Source organism: Acomys minous (assembly GCF_964271855.1).
Source record: "Acomys minous genome assembly, chromosome: 12".
NCBI lineage: Eukaryota > Metazoa > Chordata > Mammalia > Rodentia > Muridae > Acomys > Acomys minous.
Genome location: NC_140493.1, coordinates 67,448,877 through 67,476,860, shown reverse-complemented (window position 1 = coordinate 67,476,860; position 27,984 = coordinate 67,448,877). Strand labels below are relative to the sequence as shown.

The 27,984-nt window shown below is 52.9% G+C and overlaps 1 protein-coding gene across 3 annotated transcripts; it reads right to left on the bottom strand.

The window, feature by feature from the left end:
* Nucleotides 1-111: 111 nt before the first annotated feature.
* On the bottom strand, nucleotides 112-21,941 carry CLUH (clustered mitochondria homolog). 3 transcript variants are annotated; one of them, XM_084802872.1, is made up of 26 exons: nucleotides 21,602-21,941; nucleotides 15,219-15,421; nucleotides 14,352-14,523; nucleotides 12,691-12,834; nucleotides 12,397-12,521; nucleotides 12,157-12,311; nucleotides 11,933-12,058; nucleotides 11,510-11,657; nucleotides 11,246-11,338; nucleotides 9,051-9,745; nucleotides 7,050-7,276; nucleotides 6,781-6,882; nucleotides 6,552-6,652; nucleotides 5,814-5,966; nucleotides 5,669-5,731; nucleotides 5,311-5,555; nucleotides 4,980-5,064; nucleotides 4,679-4,832; nucleotides 4,461-4,600; nucleotides 3,702-3,782; nucleotides 3,499-3,624; nucleotides 3,278-3,399; nucleotides 2,980-3,073; nucleotides 2,762-2,896; nucleotides 2,604-2,677; nucleotides 112-1,498 (listed from the first exon to the last, which is right to left on the bottom strand). In XM_084802872.1, exons 1-26 carry the CDS (start codon nucleotides 21,699-21,701, stop codon nucleotides 1,312-1,314), a joined length of 4,050 nt encoding a protein of 1,349 aa, XP_084658998.1. In that variant the 5' UTR covers nucleotides 21,702-21,941; the 3' UTR covers nucleotides 112-1,311. The 3 variants fall into 3 exon arrangements, with proteins under 3 accessions (XP_084658998.1, XP_084658997.1, XP_084658996.1); XM_084802871.1 differs by having other exon boundaries at nucleotides 6,781-6,885; nucleotides 21,602-21,940; XM_084802870.1 differs by lacking the exon at nucleotides 21,602-21,941 and adding an exon at nucleotides 17,659-18,250 and having other exon boundaries at nucleotides 6,781-6,885.
* Nucleotides 21,942-27,984: the final 6,043 nt, after the last annotated feature.

Here is a 27,984-nt window from a genome sequence, read left to right as displayed (position 1 = left end):
CTTTGTGTAGGGCCCAGCTCCCACCTAGTGATCTGATATACACAACCTTAAATTTTGACCCAGTATATACATAGGAGCCTGGCCCAGAGAGCACACAGAGAGGCTGGGGCAGCAGGTTTCAAAAACTCACTTTATTCCAATGTGAAATGAAGACGTGATGGTTTAAAAACAAGAAAATGTTCTTGATAGCTGTAGGGATGCCTTGCTGGCTCACACCCATTCCCTCTGAAACAAGGTCCCTGGACAGCTCCAGCAAAGCCCCAATAGAGGCTCTGCCTACAACAGCTCCCTCAGGCTCAAAGGGTGGCCACCTCCTCCTTCAGGGACAGCAGACAAAGAGAAGCCAGGCAGGCAGGCAGGGAGAGAGAGCAGCCAGGGCAATGGGAACCCCACCACCTCAGAGCTTCTTTGAGGAAGTGCTTATATGGCAAAGACCAAGTAAGGAGCCTGGCTCCACAGAGGTGACAATCACTCCTGCACATGGCACTTTCCCTGGGATCCACAATTCAGCCCTGGGTCCCCACCGCTCACCCGAGGGCAGCTCGGGTTAAAATGGGGAGATACATTCAGACTGTTGGCCCCCAAGGTTATGCCCACCTGGGGTACAGGGATCAGGGAGGCAAGTGCCTGTGGCAGTGCCTCCTTTCCTGCTTGGCCAAGGCCAGGCACATGGATGCATGAGGGGTCCACCGCTGCTGGCCCCTTCCCCTCACCCTGAGGCTATAGGTAAGCCAGGCCCGAACACAGTACAGCCACTGCAGGTCTCACCTTGCATCCTACTAGAGATCTGCCCCCCGCTCCCAGGATACATCAAAGCCCCCATCTTTTTTGGCTTAAGCCCGGACTTTAAGCCAGGCTGGGCCCAGGGGTAGTGGCAACAAAAGCAGCAGCCATAATGTCAAACATATAAATGACCTGAGAAATTGCATCTGCACGTCATCCACTCAGCACTGACTGGGCTATATACATCAGGAAGGACGGAGCAAGACATCCACAGGCATGAACACACACACCTGCTTGAGGACGGGGAGGCTGGGGGCACCTGCACCCCAGCTAGAGCTGATGCCTACACGCTTCATTCTCGTGTCTTCAATTAGGCCTCTGCATTGAATATTCATTGAACCAGTGCAAAAACATTTTTAAGGGGCAGGAAGGCCAGGCCGGGGCCCCAGGCAGAGGGTGGGGTAGGGTGGGGGTGGAGAGTGGAGGACTAGCTTCCTCTCCCAGTCTGCAGGACATGCCCCTTCTCCTGGAATCTGTCTGCATCACCGGGTAATGGGGCTGCTTGACTGTCCATCTTTCTCTCCTTTTTTATCCCTGTACGTTCAGGGAAGAAGGGTCTTCCTTGGCAGTCTGAGAGGGGCCCATGTCCTCCAGGGCTCTCACTGGCTCAGGCTCAGTGGCCTTATGCTCCTCGGCCTTATCCCTGTTTCTGCTGGCCTCCTGGAGCTGGTGCCGTCGTGCCACCTCTGCCTTCAGATTTTCCAAGTCTTTTTGGCTGAACATCAGGAAGCGAAGGTGGAGTCAGGGTAGCCTGGACCCTCTGCCACCCTGCAGCTTCCATTATACTGACACTTGGGCTCGACTGAGCGCTTGGCTTCAGCTGGTGGAGCTATATGGAGCGATCCTCCTCCTAGAGGGTCAGTGCTCCCTACACTTGACACAGCATTTGGTGAGGGTGTGCCATCCCAACCCCTAACTTCAATTGTTCTCTATGCAGCAACCAGGACAGGGCTGCTCCAGTGCTGGCTGGCCCACCAGCAGCCGCTCCCACATGCAGAAGGGAGGTGCTCTCAAAGCACTGCAACACCTGTGGGAGCTTTCAAAAGGCTAGCTGACGGGAAGGCAGACGGCTAGAACAGAGTCATTTTTATGTACTAGAAGTGAAAGGTCACCAAAATAATTATGAAAAACTAAAGGCCAGGTGCAGTGACACAGCCTGGAATCTCACTACTTGGGAAACAGAAACAGGAGGCAAGGTCATTCTCAGCTACATAGCTACTTTGAAGTAAACCTAGGCTAAAACAAGCAAACAAAAAAACAAAATCAAGAAAAAGAAAATTTGAACAAGGTGTACTAAAAAATAAAAAGAAACAGCCAGGTGTAGTGGCACACGCCTTTAATCCCAGCACTTGGAAAGCAGGGGCAGGCGGATCTCAGTGAGTTCGAGGCTGGCCTGGTCTACAAAGCAAGTCCAGGACAGCCAAGGCTGCACAGAGAAACCCTGTCTCATAAATAAATAAATAAATAAATAAATAAATAAATAAAAGAAAGGAGAAACCAGGGAGTGGCACACAACTCAACTGTGACCCTAACATTTGAAAAGCTGATTGTAACAGGATTGTTATAAGCTTGAGGCTGGCCTAGGCTATACACATAGTGAGGTCATGGCTAACCTGGGCTAGTACTAAACTGTCTCAAAAAAAAAAAAAAAAAAGGAAAATAAACAAAACACTATAGCTACGTATTTCCTGGATCACAGTGTCTGGGAAGAATCCCAAGCACTCTTACTGTGGATCATATGCTTTGACAGTCTGAGCACTGCCAATACCTTCAGAGCACTGAAGCTGACTGGCAGACTGTGGCAAGGGGCAGAGGCCTACCTGAGGGGAATGAAAAGGATGCCATTGATGACATTGAGCTGCTCCAGGACACTGGCCATGCTGGGAGCTGTGAACTGAAGGTGGTGGGGAAGGTCAGGTTAGTGTGGCCTGGCAAGAGGCCAGGGCGCTGGACCCACCCACTCAACCCAGGTCCACACCTTAAGGGGCGGGATGTTGGCACTGGAGCCATTTCGGTAGATCTCGTTCATGGTGCGCTGCAGGGCCACAGCCTGCTGGGTCAGGCACTTGAGGTACTCCGAGCTCTCCTTTGTCTTCTCATGGTCTTCACCTAGCTGTAAAGGACAAGCGCCAAAGCAAAGGGGGTCAGAGCTGCCCGGCCACAGGCCCAACCTTCACAGCCCCGACTGAGGCCCACCTGTGTCTTGTAGATGGTGTAACCTTCCTTCTCGTGCTGGAGGGCCGACCGGAATTCAGCTTTGCTCTCATAAACCCGGGCGACGAGGTGGTGGCTGGAAGGAGCAGAACGCATGGGGCAAAGGAGGTGGAGACACCTGGGACCAGATCCCTCCCTGGAGCTCCCAAGGAACCACTCAAGGCCAGGGCTCAAGGCACCGGCAGAGCGTCAGAGAATTTTTCTAAGTCAGTAGGCAAAACTGGGTCCCTTCCCTGTGCCACCACAAGTTTGCTGGGGATCTCGGCCAGCACTGCCTCACCTGAGAGCCACCTTAAGGGCCTTGGGCCCATGGTACTTGGTAGTAACAGCCAGTGCATTCTCCAGGAACCGTAGGGATAGGTCATACTCCATTACGCCGTGCAGCACCAGCCCGATGTTGTTCTGGAGGATAAGGGTGGGATCCAGCCAGTTCCTACCCGCCCCCCCTTGCACAAAGGTACTGCCCACTCATGGTCTGCTCAGCCACTCTCCACAACTCACATCCAACAATGCCATCTCAGGGTGATCCTCCCCAAACACAAGCAGCATGAGGTAGCGGGCACGGTACAGGAGGCTCAGGGCTGTGGACAGCTGGCTGCTGGCAAAGCAGTACAGGGCCAGGTGCATCTGCGGATGGGGTCATGTTGAGTCAGGGTGGTCCCAGGCAGCCACACCCACACACCAACCCCAGGGTGGCTACTGACATATTCTTGGATGGTGTTGGGGTGCTCAATGCCCATGACCCGCTCACTCATCAGCACAGCTTTCTGTTGGTTGCTGAGGGCCTAGAAAGAGATGGTATCAATCTCAGGTGAGCACTGATCCCCAACTGAGCAGCCCCACACAACATGGTCTAGCCTGCAATTTCTATCCTTTGCAGAATGACAACAGCTGCTGTGACTGTGGAGCTCTTTGCCACACTGAGACCATCCAAAACTCGTTCTGCAGCTTCCTAACAACAAAAGAATCTATGCAAATAAGAGCAGACTTAAAACTGCACTGAAAAGACATTAATTTCTAAAAAGCTTCCTTAGGACAGCCTCTGACTGAGGGAGCAGGGGTCTAGTGTACAATGACCCCCAAAACAGCCTCTCAGAGCCTTGGGGCCAATGAAACAGCTGGGACACAAACACAGAGTACTGAGGAAGACTGGCTGCTGGTCTTCTCATGGTTGTGCCACAGCTCTTTCTCACAGGCTCAGAATCTACCCTTGACAGCGGCCCTGAGCCATGCCCACCTCAGCAGAGCACAGGGAGCTACTGAGCTCTCTCAAGGACAGCAAGTGAAGGGCCAGTGAGCTCACAGAACAACTGTAGAGCTCTTTGGACGCCACTTGCTCCCCGCCTCAATGCCCAAGGAAGAACATTCTCCCTGGTTCAACAGGGGGAGGATGGAGCCCCCAGACCCTTTATGCAGCCCCCAGCTAATTCTGTGACACAGCAGAGGTGCCACCGCCCACACACCTCAGCATAGTCACCCATGATGTAGTGGAGGCGGGCCAGGAGACGCAAGCAGGCGCAGATCTCCACATGCATGGCTCCATACACGTTGTTGAACAGGTTCAGAGCCTCACTGATGAGCTCACAGCCTTCCTTCAGGAAGCCTACGAGGCAGCCCAGGGGGCAAGGTCAGGGCTGGGCAAGAGATACTCCCATCTCCCCCAGCCCACAGTGCCACGCACCCTGCTGTACTTTGGCCTGCCCACTCTGGAAGAAGTGGAAGGCATCCGAGGCCTTGGGGTTGACGTGCTTGACCACAGGGAAGATGTTGAGCACGTCTTCCTCAGTGAAGGCAGGCTTGTGGCGGCTGTCAAAGCTGTACTCCTTCAGCAGAATCTGGGGACAGGGCCCAACACCCCACGCCTCAGCCTTGTACTAGGAAGGATAGCACCTCCCAGGCTCCCAGCATGTGTCCAGAAACTACCATCTCAAGCAAGCTCCCTTCCCCCTGCCCTGTGGCCTAGGCTGGGAAGGAGGGCCCACCTGGATCCCAGTTTTCAGAGAGATCTCCCGGAGAAGTGTTATCTTCTGCAGCCCATAGGTCTCCACAGCCTGGTCCACAGAATCGCTGGGGGTAGAAGTGGAGGCTGAGCAGCCTGGCCCCCAACTGCCACTCTGGACAGCTGAACTCCAGAGCCCCTAACCACTGTCACCCCCCCGCTCAGCACTAACCCTCACAGCCAGCCCCACATCCCCATGCTAATCGCACAGCTACGCCAGTCTGCCCACTGTCCTCATTCCACTGCCCTTTGACCCCAACCCCGCCCCCCAAGCCTCCTACACCTGTCAGAACCACTGTCCCCTATGCCCGCACCACTCAAGGGTGAAGTCAAAGTAGTTCTTGGCCTCCTGGCAGATGTTCTTCCAGAGCTCCTGGGGGGTCATCACAGCCCAGGCAGTGTTGTCTGCAGCTCCTGGAGGCCGGTTTTTCCTCCTCTTGTTCCTTTTCTTGGAGAGCAGCTCATCAGCAGGCAGGTGGGCCACCGGGTTGGGGTAGGAGCTCAGGAAACAGTTCAGGAAGTGGCTGATGGCAGCTGAGAGGCCTGAGAGCTCCACTCCCTGAGCCAAGTTTTGATTGACGTCAGGATGGCCCTAAGCCCCCACCCAGGGCTCTTCGACAGGCCCCACACCACCCGGGGAGGCCCCACCACGTTGGGGAAGAGTGGCAGCACCTGGAGATATGTCTTGAAGATGTGCTTGGCGGAGCGTGTGATGAGCTCTCCGATGCTGATTTTCTGGGGGAGGGATCAGAGAACGAAGTCGGGGGCAGGTTCCAGGCCTCAGGAGCAACCACCTCCCAAGCCAAACCCCACTCACATAAATGTGGTCCAGCTGGTCACGGGCTGGGCTCCGCAGCACCAGCTCCAGCACCTTGCCCAGGTATCGCATGTTGATGCCACGCTGGCGCATCACCTCAGCCAGCGTGGCCCCGTCCATGGGCAGCACAGCGTGCTCTGTGCAGTCCTTTACCTGTGGGGCTGCATCAGGTCAAGACCAGTCCCAACCCTCTGCCCTCCCTGCTGGGTCTTCCCTAGAGTCCTAAAGGAAGGACAGAGCTAAGGTCCTGGCTTCCATGAGGAAGAGGGAAGGAGACAAAACCTGACAGGCCAAAAGGAACCTGTCCCTGTCTGCTACACAAGGGAACAGGAAGAGTGACCCTGCCATCGGGAAGCAGCCTGGCTCCTTAGGTACAGACCTCAGACCCACAGTGGCACAGGTCATCTGGTCATGTGGGAAGGAACCCCAGCTTTACTCCAGTTGTCCTGAGGCTCATCATCTAAGACAAGCAGGGCAGCTGGCCGAGGGCTATGTGGCCAGGAGGAAGCAAGCCTGCCATTCAGGAGCCTAGGCGGAAAGCTAGTGGGATCAGCTGGACAGCAAATACTAGGCCCCTGCTATCTGAGGTTCAGAGGACCAGAACCTCAGCGTCAGCAGGGCAACTGCAGCAGCTGTAAGAAGGCACTACCTGTGACCTAGAGACCAAGAAGGATGAGGCCCAAGGCCTGCAGCAGTCCCTTCTGGCAGCCCCCCGCCAGCCTTCACACCCATCCTCACCAAACCAGGGATCTGGCAGGAGAGCAAGAAGGCAGCTGCATCTTTCAACAGCTGCTTCTGGTCCCGAACTTCATCCTGGCAGGACTCAGGAAAGCGAACCCCTGGGGAAGTAGGGCAGGAAAGCTTGAGCTGGCCCAGCAGGTGACATTGGGCGGGGGGGGGGGGGGGGGCAGCTTTCTGCTGCTGAGGACCCTAGGCCATCCCATGATGATTATCCACCCTCACTTGCCTGGGGAGAAGATGTCAGGATTGAAACGAATGTCAAAGGCCGTGCTACTGATGGAGCCAACAGCCTTGCAGGCATTGCGGATCACCTCTCGGCTTCGAGGGTCTACTGCGGAGAGGTGTGAGAGTAGGAGGTAGAGCTGGGCTACCACAAGCCTCCTGCCCAGCTGCTCACGCTAGGAATGTCTGCCTGCCTCTCAGAGACCATAAGCCACCCATGACTGTGCTGCCAGAACTGGGCTGGGCTCTCCCAAATAAGAGCAGCAACCCCACCTGTGCCATCATCTGAGGCGATGGTCTCTGCCAGCTCCTTCACCTTGGCGAGGCCACTCACACTGTTGCCCTCCTCCTCACTTCCTGCCTCAGGTCCTATCGAGTCTTCAGACTTGGTCTCTGCTGAGGAAGGAGAACTGCCATTCTCCAAGGAGGTGGGGGTGTCAAGCTTGCTGGCTTTCTGCTGCATCAACTGTAAGGCGGCCAGCTTCATGAAGAGAAGGTACCTGGAACACAGCAGAGCAGAATGCTCAATCAGGGCTGCAGGGAGTGCAGAGGCCACTCAGCAGGTAAGAGCACTTGCTCCTCTCCCACATGGAATTCCCAGTACTGTGGCGACTCTCAGCCATCTATACTCTCGCTCCAGAGAACCCAATGCCCTCCTGTGACCTCTATGGGAAACAGGCACACATATGGTACATATACATACATGTAGGCAAAAACATTCATAGACATAGCTATAGTGATTATTAACTCTTTATAAAAAAAAAAAGCCAGACAGTAATGGCACACACCTTTAATCATAGCACTCAGGAGGCAGAGGCAGGTAGATCTTGGAGTTCAAGGCCAACCTGGTCTACACAGTGAGTTCCAGGACAGCCATGGCTACACAGAGAAACCCTACCTTGAAAAACAAAACAAAACAACTACAACAAAAAAGGTAGGCCCAGGCTCAAGGTCTTTGGGGGCAAGAAAATGTTGCCATTTGGGAACACTGTCTCCTGTAAATACGGGCACACAGTCTGTGTGGGAATACATGCATGCCTGTGCCAGATAGCAGGTCAAAGCAAAACCAAAGTATGACGTTGTCATCTGTGAGCCAGCAAGCACTAGGAAGGCTGAGTCAGGAGGATTGGAAGTTCTAGGCCAGCTTCTGTTATACAACAAGACCCTGCCTCAAAAAGAAATACAGGGCTGGAGAGATGGCTCAGTGGTTAAGAGTGCCGCCTGCTCTTCCAAAGGCCCTGAGTTCAATTCCCAGCAACCACATGGTGGCTCACAACCATGTGTAATGTGATCTGATGCCCTCTTCTGCCCTACAGGTGTACATGCAGGCAGAACACTGTATACATAATAATAAATAAATAAATCTTTAAAAAAAAAAAAGAAAGAAAGAAATACAAAGACCCACACTCAACTCCCCAGTTAGAAGATAGCTGGGGTGTGTGGGGAAGGGGGGAGGCTCGTGACCAGAGCTCTTAAAGTGAGAGGAACGGGGATGCCAAGGACACTTAGAAAGGCTTCACCATGGCGGGAGACACGCAGATGGGTGCAGCCAGTGCCAGCAGCACCAACACTTTGAGCCCACTCTCCAGCCCTATGCTATGACATCCTTCCCGTCTCTATTTTTTTAACTTTCTTTTCAAGACTGGGTTTCTCTGGGTAGCTGCAGCTGTACTGGACCTTATTCTGCAGCCTGAGCTGTCCTGGAACACACAGAGATGCACCTGCCTCTGTGTCCTGAGTGCTGGGTAAAGGCGTGCGCCACCACGCCTGACTCTGGATGTCTCTGTATGGGTGTGTATGTGCACACAGAAGCTACAGAAGGGCACCGAGTGCCTTGATGCATTACTCTCCACCCGGCTCGAGACAGGACCTCTCACTGAACTTGCAGCTACGTAGCAGCTAACAAATGCTTATGACTATCCTGTTTGCCCCCCTCCCCACAGTGCTGGGGTTCCAGACACATGCTTCCACACACCCTTGTCTATTAATGGTTTGGGGATTTGAATGCAGGTCCTCATGTTTACACTGCAAGCATTCAGAACCAGCCCATGAGATTTTCAAAGGTTCCTTAAGAGCCCAGACTACTTTGCTGGGAGAGCTGGTTTAGCCACTTGCTAGTCTACAATTGCATCTGTGATGCAAGGGTGCAGAACTGGGTTCTAGGAAGAAGGGTGGAATTTCTCTCTTCCAGGATCGTCCTCAGAACAGATCATGACCCTAACTGAGCCAGCTACACTGTCAGTGAAGTGCAGGCCAGAAGCAGCCTCTCCTCACCTGTGCTCCACAAAGGCATCCACTAGCTCTTGGCGCAGACAGCACAGCTTATGTCGATGGGTTCGGGGAAAGCCAGCACGAGTGCACTCCTCAGGCAGCTCCTCCCCAGGCACAGGAAGGAAGTTGAGGTCCGGTGGGAAGGTCCGCAGAAGGTCAAGGATGTAGTGGCGCCCGTCATTGCCAATGATGCCCTTACACTCCACCGAGGAGCAGAGCTCCACCTCCTCATCTCTGTCATTGAGCACTCGGTGACGCAGGATCTTGAGGGGCCGGCTAGTACGCTCCAACAGCTCCAGATAGCGTGGGTGGGACACCACTGTCTTACCAAAGTCAATGGAGCCATAGATAACACTCTGCTCCTGGTCCCGCTCCAGGATGCCAGGGATGATGGACTGAGCTGTGACTCGGTAGCCACGGTAATCCACTACCACTGTGCCGAGTGTGTACAGCCCCTCCACGTCTACAGCATTGTATGTACGAACACCATTCAGGTCATTGGTGGGTGCCACATAGGCTGCCACGTCCCCACCAAAGTCTTTGTAGTGGTCCCGGACATCAAAGCCCAGGCTGAAGAAGATGTTGTTCCAGATGAACATCTGCATCTTGGTCTCCTCGCTGGGGTTGATGGCCATCACATTGCCATCAATAACTGCCATGGCGCCCCTTGTAGCTGCTGCTGTGAAATCACTGTGTACCTGGGGAGGCCAAGGTTGGGACGGTGAGACGGGCCCCAGATACTTGAGCACCAACCGAGACCTATCCTGGCCTCGCTCGGTTACCTAGATGGTAAAGGCAGCCGGGCTCTGTCTGAGAAGCAAGGAACCCTTGCCTCACTTTCTTCATATTTAGAAAAGGACAAAAGCACCATTTCTTTAAAACTTTTTTTCCAGGGGTCCTGCTCAAACTATGGTACCAGCCAAGGACTATACGTGCAGTAAACTTCAAACCCCTGCTCAGATCTAGCTAATGGACAGGACATTATCCACAGCTGAGTAGAGACTGACTTTCACACGAACTCTGGTGCCCCATATTTGACCATGTCCCCTGGATGGGGAGACCTGGTGGCACTCAGAGGAAGGATAGCAGGCTACCAAGAAGAGACTTGATACCCTATGAGCATATATAGGGGAAGGAGGTCCCCCTCAGTCACAGTCATAGGGGAGGGGAGTAGGGAGAAAGCGGGAGGGAGGGAGGAATGGGAGGACACAAGGGATGGGACAACAATTGAGATATAATATGAATAAATTAATAAAATAAAATAAACTTTTTTGAAGCTGGGCGTGGTGGCGCATGCCTGGATTCCCAGCACTTGGGAGGCAGAGGCAGGTGGATCGCTGAGGTCAGCCTGGTCTACAGAGTGAGTCCACGACAGTCAAGGCTACACAGAGGGGGAAAAAAAGAGGGGTGGGGGGTGGGGGGAGAGAGAGAGAGAGAGAGACAGAGAGAGAGAGAGAGAGAGAGAGAGAGAGAGAGAGAGAGAGAGAGAAACCCTGTCTCAAAAAACCAAATCCAAAAGACTTTTTTCAAACTACAACACTTCTACTGAAAAAACAACTCAGGAATAAAAGGGAATGTGTGGGGCTGATGGCCCAGCAGGTAAAGGTGCCCGTGGCCAAGTCCCTGGACCTGCAGAGGAGAGAACTGGCTCCCACCAGCTGCCCTCTGAATGAACACTCACTCACACATTATGCATGTGTGCCTGCCTGCATGCATGCACACTCCATGGGCAACGCCCCAGCAGGGCCCCAGCAGGGCAGCATGTGGCTCAGTGAGAACACCATATAGTCACGGAAGACATAAAGACGGGTCCCCTGTTTTATTTGGTCTCAAGAGTCTCAGTGGGGGGCTAGAGAGATGGCTCAGAGGTTAAGAGCACTGACTGCTCTTCCAGAGGTCCTGAGTTCAATTCCCAGCAACCACACATGGTGGCTCACTACCATCTATAATGAGATCTGGTGCCCTCTTCTGGCCTGCAGACATACGTGGAGGCAAAATGCTGTATTCATTTAAAAAAAAAAAAAAGTCTCAGTGAAGCCACAAAAATGACCTGAGGTGGTCCTTCCAGGAGGCATGAGGTAGAGACACCCTGCAGGTCCAGCTCCAATGTTGCCCACAATTTAGGCCAGTGCCAGCTCCAGTTTTCCCTTTACCCACAAGCCCAGCTAACAGGTAGGCACGAGGTTGCAGTCAGACACCTTGAATATGGCTCTTTCTCGAAGCAATCGCTCAGGCAAGTTCTTGCGGGGCAGCTCCCTTGTTGTCTGCAGCTCTTCGTTCCAGTCCCGGGTCTGTGGAGGGGCCAGGGAGGCAGAGGGCGGCTCAGCCTGTGGCTCCTGACCTGCTCTGTGCTAGCCCCGTCTTCCACCTCCCTGTGGACAGGCAGGCCCCTAGAGATCGGAGGGAGCCTCTGGGGAGGCAAATAGAAGGAGCCCGGCAGGGAGGACGGGGCTGGGCAGCACCTGTCCAGGAATGTGCTCCTCGTAGCCCAGCCTCGAGGTGTAGGCGTCCTCGGCTCGCACACAGTCCATGGCATGCTCTGCCTGGGGGGCCGTCCAGCTGTATACCTGGAACGGGGTGGCGATCCTCTCGAACGGGTGGCGCTGGACCCTGTGGCAGGTGGGGGAATGGGGAGATGGGACACCCCGCCAAGTTTAGTGCTCAGTTGTGGCTCCTCTTCTGAGGCCCCCCACTGTTCTGGCATCTACCCACAGACGCCACCCTGAAGTCAGAGCCAATGGGCACCTCTGGCAGGGCTGTTGTGCCCCATGAACCGGGGACTCTTGGGACACTGGAGCACCATTTCTTCAGGCAGAGGTGGTGCTGGCGTGGGGTCCAGCCCTTGACTGGAGACAGGGCAGGGCACAATGGCGTAAAAGTGCTACCTTTTCTTCTGCAGCACAGCAAAGTTCTTTTTGAAGGCTGGGCTGATCTGGTTGAGCAGCTCTACGAGGGAATGGCTGAGGAAGCGGGGGCTGGCAGGCTTGGGGTTGAAGTGGTAGGCCGTGGACCTGCAGGAAGAGGGGTCACTGAGCAGGGGCCAAGGACTCATCCTTAAGCCCAGAACAGGGGACAAACCATGGCACGTGGGGACCCTGCCCAGACTTACTGATTCAGGTAGAAGCCCCTGGTAGATGCAGTGATGCTGACTTGCCGGTCCTCTGCGGTGATCACAAACAGATACATGAGGTCTCCGTGCATCTTGCGGTTCCCAGGAGGTGGGTTCCAGCCGCTCATGGTGAGCACTTTCAGACACTGCAGGGGCTGCAGAAATGACAGAGCATGAGCAGATGGGTCTTTTGGGACCCTCCCACCGGGCCTTGCTTCCTTGATGCTTCTGCAGTCTTACCTTCCAGTCTCGGTTCTGGGGCTGCAGGGGGCACAGCGGGCGCTCCCGGCTCCCTGGCAGGATGTACTCGGGGGGCGTGCAGTCAATGGGGTCCATCTCCAGGCCTTTCCTCCGCTTCCCACTGTCTAAGGGACCCAAGGCAGGTGGTCACCAGGAACCAATTATTTCTGAGACTTAACACGGCCCTGGCTTGCCTTGACCTTGACTTCAGCAACCCCCTCAGCCCCACCACATAAAAATGACCTGTGGGTCTTTGTCCCTCTGCACAACTCCAAGTACCAATTTTTCCCGCACCTCCTAAGTCACCATCAGTGAAGACACTTAGGAAGGACAAGGAGTTGCAGTCAACTCCATTGAAGGCATCAGATGGGTCCAAGCTCTTGAGGAGGTCTCGCACATGGCGCACGTGGATTCGGGCCTCACGAACTGTGTAAGGCTCTGACAAGAGAAGGGCAAAGCGTCACTGAAGCCCTACCGGAAACAGCCCGCCTTGCAAAGGGATTTACTGAGCTCTTTCATGGGCGGTGTGAAAATCTGAGGCAAGATATCTATCTCTTCTCTTGTTTTTTTTGAGACAGGCTTCCTCTGTGTAGCCTTGGCTATCCTAGACTCGCATTGTAGACCAAGCTGGCCTGGAACTCACAGCGATCCACCTGTCTCTGCCTCCTGAGTGCTGGGATTAAAGGTGGGCGCCACCACGCCTGGCTAAGATCTCTCTCTGAACTCAATGCTATTGCAGCCTCAGCCTCCCAAGTACTAAGATCACAGAGCCACCGCACCCAGCTTTCTTCGCTTACAGTGCTGAGGTGGCAGTGGAAAGGTGCAGAACTAAGCTGAATCTGCAGCTGATGGGGTAGCTTAAGATTTCTTTTTTTGCAGGGGAGAGGAGCAAAGTGACAAAGCTTATGACAGGGTCTTATGTGGCCCTGGCTGGCCTAGATCTAACAGTGATCTTCAAGCCTCTACCTCTAAGTGCCAATATTAAGACACAAACCACCCTGCCTGCTGGGTTTTATTTTTAATTTGTGTTTTTATTTTATTTTATTTTTTGAGACAGGCTGTCCTAGAGCTCATTCTGTAGGTCAGGCTGGCCTCGAACTCAGGGAGATCTGCCTATCTCTGCCTCCCTGAGTGCTGGGATAAAAGGTGTGCACAACCACCACCCAGCTTGACAGGGTCTCATTCTGTAACCCAGGTGTGCTTCCAGTTCCAGCAATCCTCCTGCCCAAGTGCTGATACTCCAGGCGTAAGCACTGTGCTCTGCTTTCTCCATCTGTTCTTTCCAACCAAAGTAATCTCCCCATTCCAGAGCAGACAGCTCTGCAAAGGGCTGACACTGAGGTCCTCCCTCAAGAGCTATGAAACTCCCCAGCACTGGAAGGCACAGACAAGCAGATTTCTCTAAATTCAAGGCTATCCTGGTCTACAAAGCAAGTTCCAGGACAGCCAGGGCAACATAGAGGGACCTTGTCTCAGAATAAAAACAAAACAGGGCCGGGTGTGGTGGCGCACGCCTTTAATCCCTGCACTTGGGAGGCAGAGGCAGGCGGATCGCTGTGAGTTCAAGGCCAGCCTGGTCTACAAAGTGAGTCCAGGACAGTCAAGGCTACACAGAGAGACCTTGTCTTGAAAAACCAAAAACAAAACAAAACAAAACAAAAACAAAAACAAAAAAAACAAACCAAAACAAAGAGAGCTAGAAAACTTTCAGGTTCCTCAAGAGGTAGCATCTACCTTTTCAGAATTTGATAAGCTGATTTCAACCCTAGTTTGGAACTGGCCAGACTTTTAAAAACAGAGACGTGGGTCTTTAAACTGAGGGCCATGAAGTAGAAAGGAAGGGCGAGACAGCCCTCTACGTGCTCAGACGGAACTCAGAGACAGCAGTTCCGGTATCTGCTACGGTATCTATCTGCGGCCCTCGTCTGGCAGCTGCCAGCTTAATCTGGACCCACCTTCCACAACTCGGAGCACAGAGCCCTCCTGCAACCCTTCCACGCTGCGCAGCTCTGAGAAGTGGTCCAGCATGTTGCCATCCAGGTGTAGTGAGAAGCAGGTACGGTGACAAGTATCTTCACGGTCCATGAGCACCTGGTGGATCTCCTGCACCATCTCCTGGGGAGATACCTGTCAGGGAGAAAAGGCTCTCCGGTAAGAAACTGTATGGCAGGGTGCAAGAGCATCAATACCTCCTTGCTGCCAGGCCAAAGTACCTGGGTTCCTAGAATAAATACCAACTACCCAGCTTGTTACTTTGGGGGTTTTAAATGTTAAATTCCAAGCCCTATCCAAGACTACCATGTTCATCTGCATCTGTGTTTGTACACACACTTATGGGAGTGTACTAGACAGAGCTTGGCTCTCGTATCCCAAACCTAAACTACTTACAGAAACCAAGAGCAATCCTTCAACTGGAGGATAAAGAACAGGAGAAGCAATGCTAAGGCCCCCAGAGCAAATGGCTCCGGCCTTGCAAGTCACTGCTGCTGGTTGTCCTCTAGTGATGGGACAATGACTTGAACCTGGCCTCGTCCACTGTGCTAGCTCAGATGGGGCAAAGGCCAAGACCCTCAGCCTCCTGCCCAAAGGCCCAGTGCATGCATAGACAAGGGCTGGCTTTTTTCTTTTTTCTCTCTTTCTTTTCTTGGTTTTTGGACACCCTTGGCTGTCCTGGACTAGCTTTGCAGACCAGGCTGGCCTTGAACTAACAGAGAACCGTGCCTGCCTCTCCCTCCTTGAGTACTAAGGCTTAGCTTTTCAAATATGCTCTTCTCCAGCAGCAGACTCAGGCCTGGTCCCCAGCACATCTTCCTCCATCTTACCTGCAGGGAAAAGGGCTCGATGCCAGGAGCCAGGATCTTCACAGAAAAGCCTGTGTCCTGAATGACAATGACTTCCTGTCCAGTGGTCTCCTCTCCAGGCTCACCTTCATCTAGCCCATTTTCCCTGGGTGGTTCAGATGTCCCCTCTTCCTTCTTCACGTTCTCTGAGCAGTCACCATTCAACAGCATGACTGAGGGGGGCGCTGAGGGAAGGTGAGAGCTGAGTCAGATGGGCCTAGCTGGGCAGGTGGGGCTTTCTTCCTTCATACCAGTTAGAAGTGCATCCATCCCAGCCCCCTCGCTGCTTAAGGGCAGACCATTGCCATCCCCTTTCCACACTGTGCCCTCTTTCCACCCACCGCTCTTTACCCAGGTCCATAATGCCACACAGCAACCTTCTCTGGCAGCAAGGCCGCTCCCTGCTCCCTGCCTTCTCTTCTGTTCTCTCCAGCGACCTTGAGCTATGGGCTGACCCCAGCCCTTCCTAACCTCATTTCTCATATGGATTCAAATACCCTCCCACCTGTAAGCTCACATAGCCAATGCTAGCCTGGTCCACGCTCCTCAACAGGGACAAATGCACCAAGATGCCACAGACCAGGCTCCTGTTCTCTTTAGGAGCCCATCACCTGCACTAACCCTGCAAACCAACCCTAGGTACTAGGCTCTGCAGCCACGGCCTTGGTACAGTTTTCCAACATCAAAAGCATACTTTCTGGACCCTTCTGGCAAACCACTGATGACTCAAGCATGGGCCAGCATTCAAAGGCACCTGCCTAAAACCAGCCTCAGCTCTGCCAGCTGCCTTCCCTCTCACCTCTGTGCTCGATTACGCCCCCTCTACACACACACACACACACACACACACACACACACACACACACACTACACAATGGCCCCTGTTGAACTATTCTATAGCTTCTGCTGGATCTTTCTATCATCCATGATATATTGGGCCACTGAGCAAACTCCAACTCACTCTTTTCTTTCCTTTCTCTTGAGACAAGGTTTCTCTGTGTAGTAGCTCTGCCTCCCAAGTGCCGGGATTAAAGGAGTGCACCACTACAACTGGCTTCCAACTCTTAAGTCCCAGGTGAATAGAATCTCTCTCCAAAGCCTGCTGAAATGACCCCGGCTGGCAGAAGCACCAGCCCCATCACTGCCGGGACACATGCAGGGCCTCCAGAGGCCTCACTCTGCTATGCAGTGGATAGCTGTTCACATCAGCAGCTCTGTTGTACCTTCTGCCTTATCCTGGCTCAATGAAAAGATATCAAATTAATTAATGCTAGCCTACATTCATACCTAATATTTGTGGACAGCATTCAACTTAATATGGTGTGGGAAGAGAGAAACAGGTGACAACCCTACCCATCCCGCAACACTAGGGGAACAAAAGAGAGGCCCGCCACCCTTGGGAAGCCAAGGACATCCTCTCAGAAAGCTCCAGCATGCCTGGATGTCAACCTCGCAAACAGAGACCCAGAAAGGCCACCTAGCTTGCAACCCCACCACGCCAGCTTTGGGTAGCATTGTTCCAGAAGAACAGCTGTGCTGTAGATGTCAGGCTAACACACCCTGACTCCAGGGTCCCTTTCCTACTCTGCCACCAGGAGAGGTAACAGGGTACAAGACCCCAAAGCTGTCTACAAATCAAGGCCCTCAAGGAAGTACAGACTCAAAATAGATAGGCCACCAGGGAACACGGAGAGAAGTGTGAGGCTTCTTTCCTTGTAGCCCTCAAATTAACAGTTGGTAAATAGGACCTTTAGGATGTCAGATACAAATCGGGCATGGTGGTGCACGCCTTTAATCCCAGCACTTGGGAGGCAGAGGCAGGCGGACAGCTGTGAGTTCGAGGCCAGCCTGGTCTACAAAGTGAGTCCAGGACAACCAGGGTGACACAGAGAAACCCTGTCTCAAAAAACAAAACAAAATACAAAAAGAAAAAAAGAAATGAACAAAGTACTCAAAGTGTACCCCTGTCTGGCTCTAAGAGCAGAGCAGACCAAGGCAGCAACAGTGGCGAGGATGCTAAGAGCAACAAGACGGGGTGCAGACAGGAGAAGCTTCTCCTCACTGGGTCCCTGGAGGTGACTTTCCAGGTTGGCAATCACCTAGAATGGAGGCAGAGGCTGGAAAGGCCCTCTCAACACAGAGACCCAGTTTTGAGCTCTGGAGATACGAAAGCAGGCAGTTAAGCCTGGACCTTAGCGGACAGCCGGTGCTCCTCCAAGTGTTGGCAACGGAGAAAGAGGGGAAAGGCAAGGTGACCCCTAGCCCTATTTCCTAAGCCCAGGCACCTATATCCTGGCATAGTCAAATTGAAAGAAATGTTCCCCCAGGGGCTTCCTCTCCTCCAAGGGGCCCAGAGGCCTCTCCACCACAGGATTAGTGACAAGTAATATTAGTCATTGGGTCCACACAGCCCCAAGCCCACCTGGAGCAGTCATCAGCTGTGCTCTTCTTGGCTCTGGAGTCTCAGGACTGCCATGGCAGTAAGGCAGCCAGCTCCCCTGCGCAGGCCCAGGCCCAGGCCCGCCTCTGTCTCTTGTTCCGGTCTCTACTTCTACCTTTGTGGTAATGCAGCTGGGAGGCTTGGGGCTGGAGCTCCAGCTGGCTTCAGGTTTCACTGGGGCCAGGCCTGCCGGGGCAGCCCCGGGAAGGGCACATTCCCCCTGCCTCGCATTCTGCTCAAGGTCGAGCAGAAGGACGGGTGAGGGCCAGGAGGCCCCGGCGGCTCCAGGGTCCAGAAAAGAACTGCTACCAGCACGTAGGCCCACCTCCCCACACGCCTCAGAAAAGGGATCACTGCTAGTGAGGCCAGTAGGGGAGAGGAATCCAGCGTTTGGGGTACCTGGGCCCCTTAGGATAGAAGGCATAGGCGGTGGGCTGGCAGGAGCCGGGCTCAGCAAGGAAGTCCTCTCCTCAGCTCCACCCACAGTGCTGGTGGGCAGGACCGCTTCAGCCAGCTGCTGACAACAGCTGGCACAGACCCGGGCCCAGGCCATGAGACAGCCACCCCTTGTCCACCAGCTGCCGACACAGAACACCCTGCCTTCCTCTTAGGTCAAGGGACTGGCCAGGGCCTCTGGCTCCTGCTGCCCCCTGCAGGTGACCTGGCAGCTGGCATCTTCCTGAGAGTGACTGGTTCTAGTGAGAGGGGGATGGGCCCCCAAACTCCCAGAGGACAACTGCACCCAAGCCTCGGGACTTCAAGCTGGCAGATTACCTCTTCTCTTCCCAGCAGCCTGTGCGCCGCCAGGAGAAAACCAAATGTCTCTCCTGGGGAAGACAGAGTTGCCAGCAAGAGGCTGCAGGCCATCACACCATGGAGAAGCAGCATGCCCAGCCTCGCCAGGGCGCCTTTGCAGGGCCTCTGACTTGTTGCCAGGGCCCAGTAAGGATTGCTCTGGCATCCATACTAACCAGCATGGGGGTGGAAGTGGAGCCAGGCTCTCACACCAGGTCCCTCCAGTCCCAGGAATGGCTAAGCAGACCCTTGGCTTCTCTTCAACCCGAGCAGGTTCTGAGCCTCACACTATGACCTGAGGCAAGAATCCCAGAAGGGGAGCGGGGAAGCCTGGCAACAATGTCAAAGGATGCTAACTAACAGCGGCTGCATTCTAGTTGGCTGCACTAAGCCAGTGCCCGCCCACTCCAGGCCCACTCCCCAGAAGGACCATTTCAGATCAGCCAACCCTTCTCACCCAGGTTGGTAAGTGAGCTGTCCAAGGTCACAGAAGAAAAGGTTGTGAAGCTGAGCCGAGGAAAAGGTAGGTGTGTCAGAATCCCTGGTCCCGACTTTTAGAGCTCTGCAAGGGACCAGGCTACAGCAGCGCCTTGCCCCCTGCAAGCCTGAGGACTCAGTCCAGGTGGTGCACAGGGCCAGAGAGCTCCCAGGGCTCTGCTCCCCTGCACTCAGATCCAGGGCCACCTCTGAGGACCTAGGCTTTAGGGAAAGTGAAAGGCCCCAGTGCTCTGCCAAGTGGCTCAGTTGCCTGAATGGTTCTTGGTGCAGGTGCTAACTTACTCTGCAGTCTCCAGAAGAGACAGCACATGCACTGGCCAGAGATGGTCACAGTCAGGAATCTAAGTGACCACAAGTAGCCTCTGTGTGCCTCCCCAAGTTTGACAGTCTTCAGGGGCCATGCCAGGCCACACCCTAGCTAAGGAAGCAGCAGGTAAGGCCAGAGCAGGAAGTAGAGCCCGAAAAGAGACATCAATCACTCCATCGAGGAACCCAGGGCTTCAAGGCAAGGGGACAGCAGCGCCCAGGCAGCCTATGGAAGACCCTGGTTAGCTTCTTCCTGATTCCCCAGACAACAAGCGGGTCTTCAAGGCCAAGTATGGGTTCACTGTTTCCTCAGACAGCACCCAAAGAAGAGCTTTAAGACCCTGCTGGAGAGCTTATAAGCCCCTAAGTTCTCCCCTACTCTGCCAGTCCCCCTCAGTTTCCACGCCCAACTCGGGGAGCCCTCCCCTGCGCGGAAGGAACCTGACAAACCTGCCTGTTCTCTTATCCCCTAAAATCTACTCTATTCCTAAGACGGTAACTGACCCTTGCTTGCCTTGATCCCCTCCTCAAAGGTCCTGGAAAGCTTCCAGAAACAGGATCCAAGGGGTTAGGGGGGGCCTGCACTGACTGTGATACCCTGCAGAAGCCTGACGGGGGTAGGGTGGGGTGGGGAGCAGGGGAGGGGGAAGACACCCCATTTATCTTCCTTCCTTTGAAGGGATCCAAGATGGCTTTCTGAGGACACAGAAGCCAAGGTCCTACCCACTAAAAAGCCCTGTGTCCCCAAGATGATGTGCTATACCCTGACCCCAACCCAGTGCTCCCCGCTGCCCCCCCAACAGCCCCTCAGGGGCTGGGTACTCACCAAAACTCCTCCACCATTCCAGCCCCCAAGTTCCCTGAATCACACACATGCTAAACCGGCATGCCTATCTCAGCTTCCTCTAGGTCAGGCTAGCCATGAACTGGAAAGCCAAATGCTTCACTAGACAATGAAATCACTGTGACCTTGGACAAGCTGTTTCATATCTCTTCAGATCTCTTTGATGGAGGGGAAAAACGGGCAGCCTCAGCCTCCTCTTACTCAGCCAGCCCATGGATTCGGAGCGATGATATTTTCAGCATTTCTTTCTTTCTTTTTTTTTTTTTTGAGACAAGGTTTCTCTGTGTAGATTTTCGGCATTTCTTGTTCTGCCCATGCTCCGGCCTTATCTAGGCAAGGTAAGCCCCCACTGTGGTGACAAACTGCCTAGCAAGTGTTAGGCCCATCCTTACTCCCAAGTCAGCCCTACTCTGCTCACTGTACCCCGGAAGATTGATGAAGATGAGCCAAGTTCCTAGGTGGAGATCTGAAGAGAACAAGAGAGGAAGTGGGTCTGCACTCCTCACTGGCATCCTGGATAGAAAGGGCCAGTCTGGGGCCCCGAGGGAAAGTGAGGAGACCATAGGAAGGGATTTCCAGTTTCAAGGCTGGAGTCTGAGACTTGGTGAAAAGAACAGAAAGAACCCCAGGGAAACACAAGAGAATTAGGCCCCACCCCTAGACAAGCCTCGGCCACTCCCAAAGCCACTGCCACAGCCCCCACGGGGGAGCTCCACTCCACACTAATGACCTTTGCCTTAAAAACAGCAGCTCTGATCTGACCCACTTTTCGCAATAAGGCAGGTTAATGATCAAGTTCAGACACAAACACCTCCCCCCTGCCAAAGGGCTAGGCTTTGCTCCCCCCCACACACACAGGCAGGACCCCTCCCCTCCCCCCAGATCAAGTGAAGGCCAATAACTAAAAAAATTGAGATCGCGGCCTGACGACCTGGGGTTACACCCTTGTCTCTAACAAGGTATCAGAGACAAACCCCCCATAACACACACACACCCCAACTTGGGCTCTTCCCACGGTCCAAGTTTGGGCAGCTCGGAACTGAGCCTCCACTCACAGGGCTGCAGCTCTACCGCACAGAAACGTCTAGGACGAAGAGGACCAGAAAGAAGCTGGGCCTCAAGGGTCGGTGGCCCCCACCCCCAGCCCGAGGGCTCCCCAAGCAGGGGCACGGAGGGGGTGGGGCCGCCGAGTCCATCGGGTCTGCGGCGGGGGGCGCACCCTGAAACCAAACCGCGTGTGCGCGCACGTGCCCCCCGCGGTCCCGCGCGCGTGTCCGCCGCGGCTGCCCTTCCACGGACCCCACGTGCGGAGTCCCGGCCGCGGCCGAGGGGTGCCAGTGAAGGTGACCTTCAGGGCGGGGGCGGCCCAGCGCAACGCCCACACTGACGCGGAGGGAAGGCGTCTTACTGCCGCCGAGCCCCGAGTCCTCCGGCCCGGCTGGGCCCCGGCCCCGCTGCCCCGCTGCCCCGGCCCCCACTCACCAGCCGCGTTCGGCCGCCCCTTGCCGCCGGCCTGCGAGCCGTGCTCCCGGGCGCTGTCGGCCGGGGCGGCCGCCGGCAACTCGTCCGTCTTGATGACCATGGCGGGAGCGGGCGTCCGGCTAGCCTGTCCACGCCGCACGCCGCGCCACTAACCCAAGTGCCCTGCGCGCCGCGGCCGCTGCGGGAAGGACGGAGTCACCGGCCCACGTGGTGCGCGCTGTAGCCTTTGACCCCCCACCGCCGCTCCCCGTGCCCCGCCCTCGCGCCCGGTCTGCCCACGGCAGCCGACAAGGGACAAAACACGGGGCACTCCGTTGTCAGCACACGGGTACACTGACTCTTCCAAAGCCTTAAAGGCAACGCGTCGGGACTTAAAGGAGAGATGCCTGGGCACCCTGGTGAGGCGGGCCTTCCGGGAGACAGCTCCCCGGTTCGCCGCCTGTTGGGCGGGCGCAGTGACCTTGGGTGGAGACTTGTCTAGGACTGCCTTCGCTCTCTGTTCCCCTCCCCCAAAGACTCTGTTTCCTATTGCCAATCTGCCAAAAGACTGCTCACTGCTCGGTGTAGGTCAACACTGTTGCAAGTAAAGCATAAAGTGTCAGAAACAGACTTATTTAAATTTGTACTGAGCACCACCGTCTCCTCTCCGTATAACACACACACACACACACACACACACACACACACACACACACACACACACGAGAGAGAGAGAGAGAGAGAGAGAGAGAGAGAGAGAGAGAGAGAGAGAGAGAGAGAGAGAGAGAAAGAGATTTTCTCACTTACAGGCCAATATCTTGGTTTACAGCAGCGAAGGACACTGAGGGCCAAGGTCACATAGATGTAAATCAGTCTAAATCTACACACCCGTCTTTGCTGTAGTTGGTATTTTTCAGTTCTGTTGGTTGGGTGGGGAGTAAGTAAGGAGTGAGGTCTGCGGTTGCTGAAGGGGGTGAGTTCTCTTGTGTGTTTCCCTGTTGAGGATTGAATTCAGGATCTCTGGCATGGTAAAGGTGTCTCTACCACCGAGAGACATCCCTAGTCTCAGGCGACATTTGAACCAGGCAGGTTATGCCGGATAGTTAAAGTTGTCCAGGCGAGGCTGGGGGTGGGTGGGGCGGGGGTACACCTTACAAGCACAGGTGGAGGAAGCTCTTTTTTCTTTCTTTCTTTTTTTTTTTTTTTTTAAGATTTACTTATTATTTATACAGTATTCTGCCCACACGTGTGCCTGCCCACCACAAGAAGACACCAGATCTCATTACGGGTGGTTGTGAGCCACCATGTGGGTTGCTGGGAATCGAACTCGGGACCTTTGGAAGAGCAGACGATGCTCTTAACCTCTGAGCCATCTCTCCAGCCCTCTAAGGCACAATCGTTACACTTGCTAGAAATCAATGGAACCCGGGACTCTGACGCTGAGATGGGAGGGGTCTAAATACACCCTTATATAAATTGCAAAGGAAAGTTGAGTCTACTTTCCTTTTGGAGGACCTGCATTTTAAGATCGGCTTAGGCTACAGAGTAACACGCTGTCCAAATAGAGTAAATAGGAAGTCCACTTTGCCCTAGAGTGCATGCGGTGAGAACTGCAGCCAATAGAAAAAGGAAGCCTCCAAGTAAGAGGGAGGGAGGAGAGAAAAGGAAGGATTTCTGTCAGAAAGATCCTTTTGACTGTTATAGGAAGGCAAAGGTGAATTAAACAGGGCTGAGGAGAAGTGATTTCAGGCTGTTGCACGAGAAAGTTGGAAAAAAACCACCAAGATGCACATGGAAGGCAGTCAGGGGACCCAGCACAAAGGCATCATCTGCAATCCCAGCACTTGGAAGGCAACGCGAGACTATAAAGGGTTCGAGGTTAGCCTGGGCTACCTGGGTAAGACCGTGTCTCAAGAAAACACTCAAGCAAACAAAAACAAAAGGTAGAAAAGCAGCTGGACGGTGGTGGCGCACGCCTTTAGTCCCAGCACTCCGGAAGCAGAGACAGGTGGATCTCTGTGAGTTCGAGGCCAGCCTGGTCTACAGAGTGATTCCAGGACAGCTAAGGCTACACAGAGAGACCCTGTCTCGAGAACCTAATTGAACTGGAAGTCAGTTCCCTAGTCACCTTTACCTGTCGCTGTTAATGAATTTGAACAAATCAACACCCTCCTGCTGATCTCAGGTGTTTGGGGTGTGTGTGTGTGTGTGTGTGTGTGTGTGTGTGTGTGTTTGTCTGCGTGTGTGTAGATCAGTTGTCTGCCTCGGGTGCTTTTCCAGCTTCTTAAAAACTTTTATTACACTTTTATTTAGGGGTGTATGTGTGTGTGTGTGTGTGTGTGTGTGTGTTTGTCTGCGTGTGTGTAGATCAGTTGTCTGCCTCGGGTGCTTTTCCAGCTTCTTAAAAGCTTTTATTACACTTTTATTTAGGGTGTGTGTGTGTGTGTGTGTGTGTGTGTGTGTGTGTGTGTGTGTTTAAAGTCTCTCGCTGCACCTGGAGCTCAGCACTTGGCTAACAGGCAGCAGTGATTCTTAGGCTCCATCTGTCCAGGGCTGGGACTGCGGGGACCATCCCTTTGCCTGGCTCTGTACTTCACTGACCAAGCTATCTCCTTAGCCCTGGTTTTGTTTGCTTGTTTTTAAAGACTTTTATTTTCAGTTATATGTATGTATATAAACCATGTGTGCATACCTGCCGTTCATATATCTTGGGGGGAAGAGGGGCGGTGCCCATGGAGGTGGATGGATCTCCTGAAGTTGAGTTACAACGCCTTGTGAGCCACGCTTGGGTCCTCTATGAGAGCGGCAAGCCATCTCTCTAGCTTACTCCCAGTCCTGTTTTTGTTTATTTGTTTGTTTTTCTGGTATCGGAGATCAAAATCAGGTTTATGCACTTTAGGTAAACACCCTACCTCTGAGCTACACTCCAAACCCAAAGGTGCTTTCTTTATCAGATTAAAAACACCCACTTAGGGGTTAGAGAGATGGCTCAGCAGTTAAGAGAACCAACGCTTTTTAGAGGACCAAGGTTCAATTCCCAGAACTCATATGGCAGCTCACTCCAGTTCTAGGGACCTCACACAGACATACAGGCAGGCGGGCAAAACACCAAAAAACATTAAATAAAAAGAATTTTTTTTTTGAGACAGGGTTTCTCTGTGTAGCCCTGGCTGTCCTGGACTCACTTTGTAGACCAGGCTGGCCTTGAACTCACAGTGATCCGCCTGCCTCTGCCTCCCGAGTGCTGGGACTAAAGGCGTGCGCCACCACGCCCAGCAAAAATAAATTATTTTTAAAAATCTATTTATCTAGCTTCACCTAACTGTCGTGGACAGGCAGTGGTCATCGACACACACTTGCAATAGTGCTTTATACCAACAATCATGATTAACTCAGATTGCCAGAGTTTAGAGATGCTAAAATACCAGCAGTTGATGGCTCAGAAAGCTCCAAGCAACGCCAGGTTCAAGGCTGCAGGATGAGGGCCTCAGGCAAGGCTGTTCTGCTTAATCAGGGTACACAAGGCCCTTCCGGGAGGAGGCTGTACTTTGGGTTATATGTTTGAGAAGGGGGTCTTACTCTGTAGCTTAGGCTGGCCCGAAATTCACTACCCAAAAAAGGCCTGCCTTGAACTTGCAGCCGTACTCCTGCGACTTTCTGAGTGCTAGAATGACAAGAATACACCGCCACCCACACCTGGCTTTGCTTGAAAATTTAAATAGATAATCCATTCACATAGTTCAAACTCCAGAAAGTGAAAAGAGCACACACGAGCCAGGAAGGCAGCTCAGCTGGCAGAGTGCTTGCCTAGCACACAGCACTCCCCCTACCTGCTGCCTCGCCCCCCCCCCCCCCACTTCTGCCTGAGCACAGAATAAAAGCTAGCATGGTGGCACAAGACTGGAATCCCAGCACTCATATTTGGGAGGCAGAGGAGGGAGCATCAGAAATCCAGCTACATAGTGTGTTGTCAGCCTGGGCTTCAAGAGATATTTTTTAGGAGGAAAAAGAAAAAGCACCACTTGAAGTCCCAGCACTTGAAAGGTAGAGGCAATCTTTCTTTCGTTCTTTTTCATTTATTTATTTATTTATTTTGGTTTTTTGAGACAGGGTTTCTCTGTGTAGCCCTGGCTGTCCTGGACTTGCTTTGTAGACCAGGCTGGCCTCGAACTCACAGAGATCCACCTGCCTCCGTCTCCCAATTGTTGAGATTAAACATGTGTGCTGCCACCACACCTAGCATTCTTTTGATTTTTTTTCAATTGGGTTTCTCTGTATAGCCCTGGCTGTCCTGTAACTCACTCTGTAGCTCAGACTAGGTCAAACTCAGAGATCTACCTGCCTCTGCCTCCCAATTGTTGAGATTAAACGTGTGCCACGAGGCCTGGATAGTTTTATTATTTATTTACTTATTTCTTTTTATGTGTGTGGGTGGTCTGCCTGGTCTGGACTTAACAGTTTTGAGCCACTATATGGATGCTGGGACAAGAAACCTGGTCCTCTGCAAGACAGCCAGTGACATAAGCTTTTGCTCCCTAGACTAGGGAGACAGAGGCAGGTGGATCTCTGACAGTTCCAGGCTATCCAAGGCTACATATTGAGACCCTGTCTCAAAACAAGAGCAGCCAGAACTCTTAACTGCTGAACCATTTTGTCAGCACCCAACATTTCTTTTTCTTTTCTTTTCTTTCTTTCTTTCTTTTTTTTTTTTTTTTGTTTGTTTTTTGGAGACAGGGTTTCTCTGTGTAGCCTTGGCTGTCCTGGACTCCATTTGCAGACCAGGCTGCCCTCGAACTCACAGGATCCATCTGCCTCTGCCTCCCAAGTGCTGGGATTAAAGGCATGCGCCACCATGCCTGGCACCAACATTTGTTTTTATTAAATAAGCATCTGGAACCTAGTCTCTACTCTGTTTTTAAAAAGTTACATTTAGCCGGGAATGGTGGCGCACCCCTGTAATCTCAGCACTTGGGGAGGCTGAGGCAGGTGGATCTCTGTGAGTTCAAGGTGTTCAAAGTGAGTCCAGGGCAGCCAAGGCTACACAGAGAAACCCTGTCTCAAAAACCCAAAATAAATAAATAAATAAATAAATAATGTTTTTTAAAAAAACTTTCTCTCCCTCTACCACTAGGATCTGGGGATGAAATTCCTGTTCAGGCTTGGTGGCAAACACTTTATCTACTGAGCCAGCTTGCCAGGCCCACCTTGATTTTTTTTTTTTTCAACCTAGCAATATTCTGATGGTTGCTACATATCAGAATACAAAGAGATTTCTTTTTTTCTTTTTTTTGGTTTTTCAAGACAGGGTTTCTCTGTGTAGCCTTGGCTGTCCTAGACTCACTTTGTAGACCAGGCTGGCCTCGAACTCACAGTGATCCACCTGCCTCTGCCTCCCGAGTGCTGGGATTAAAGGCGTGCACCACCATGCCCGGCTCAAAGAGATTTCTTGATCCATCTTATGCTGAGTAATAGCCTGGTGTGTGGTTTTACCAGGATATTCTATGGTTTTGAAGAACTGTACCTATTCAATACAATTGAGGTTGGAAGCCCACATTCTTATCGTCAAGAGGCACATCTCACTGTATAGAAAGTTTGAGGCCAGTCTGGACTATATGGGACCTTATCTCAAACAAATAACAATAATAGAAATAACTCTGGGGCCAAAGGCATAAACTAAAACTGGTTCCTTTGGATTTTTGTTTTGTTTTTTGAGACAGGGTTTTTCTGTGTCACCCTGGCTGTCCTAGACTCACTTTGGTTTTGTTTGTTTGTTTGTTTGTTTTGATTTTTCGAAACAGGGTCTCTCTATGTTAGCCTTGGCTGTCCTGAACTCACTTTGCAGACCAGGCTGGCCTGAAACTCACAGCGATCCACCTGCCTCTGCCTCCTGAGTGCTGGGATTAAAGGTGTGCACCACCACCAGCTGGTACTTTCTTTCTTTGGTACATTATTTCTTTTTTGTTTTGTTTTGTTTTGGTTTTAGTTTTTTGAGACAGGGTTTCTCTGTGTAGCCTTGGCTGTCCTGAACTCACTTTGTAGACCAGGCTGGCCTCGAATTTACAGAGATCCACCTGCCTCTGCCTCCCGAGTCCTGGGATTAAAGGCGTGCACCACCACTGCCCGGCTGGTACGTTATTTCTTAATCAAATGAAAATATTATTTTATGTGTGGGTATTTTACTTGCATGTTTGCCTTGTCTGTGTACCACATGTTTTCAGAGAGTCAGAGAAGGTCAGAATTCCTGTTTGATTCTCTGGAACTGAAGTTACAAATGATTGTGAACCACCACGCTGGTGCTGGTAAATCAAACCTGGGTCCCCTGAAAAAGCTTTTGAGCTATCTCTCCAGTCCCAGAGCCCCCTGACCTTGGAGATAGGATCTCATGGTATAGTGCAGGCTAGCCT

Bases quoted from the DNA above. Each gene is read 5' to 3' on its own strand.
- CLUH (XM_084802870.1), bottom strand. From the start codon at position 18,229: ATGGCCTGGGCCCGGGTCTGTGCCAGCTGTTGTCAGCAGCTGGCTGAA. The intron at 3,783-4,460 runs GTGTGTGGGCGG...ATCTCTTTCTAG, and splicing joins TCATGGGTGACTATGCTGAG to GCCCTCAGCAACCAACAGAA. The intron at 2,897-2,979 runs GTGGGCCTCAGT...TGTCCTTTACAG, and splicing joins ACACCATCTACAAGACACAG to CTAGGTGAAGACCATGAGAA.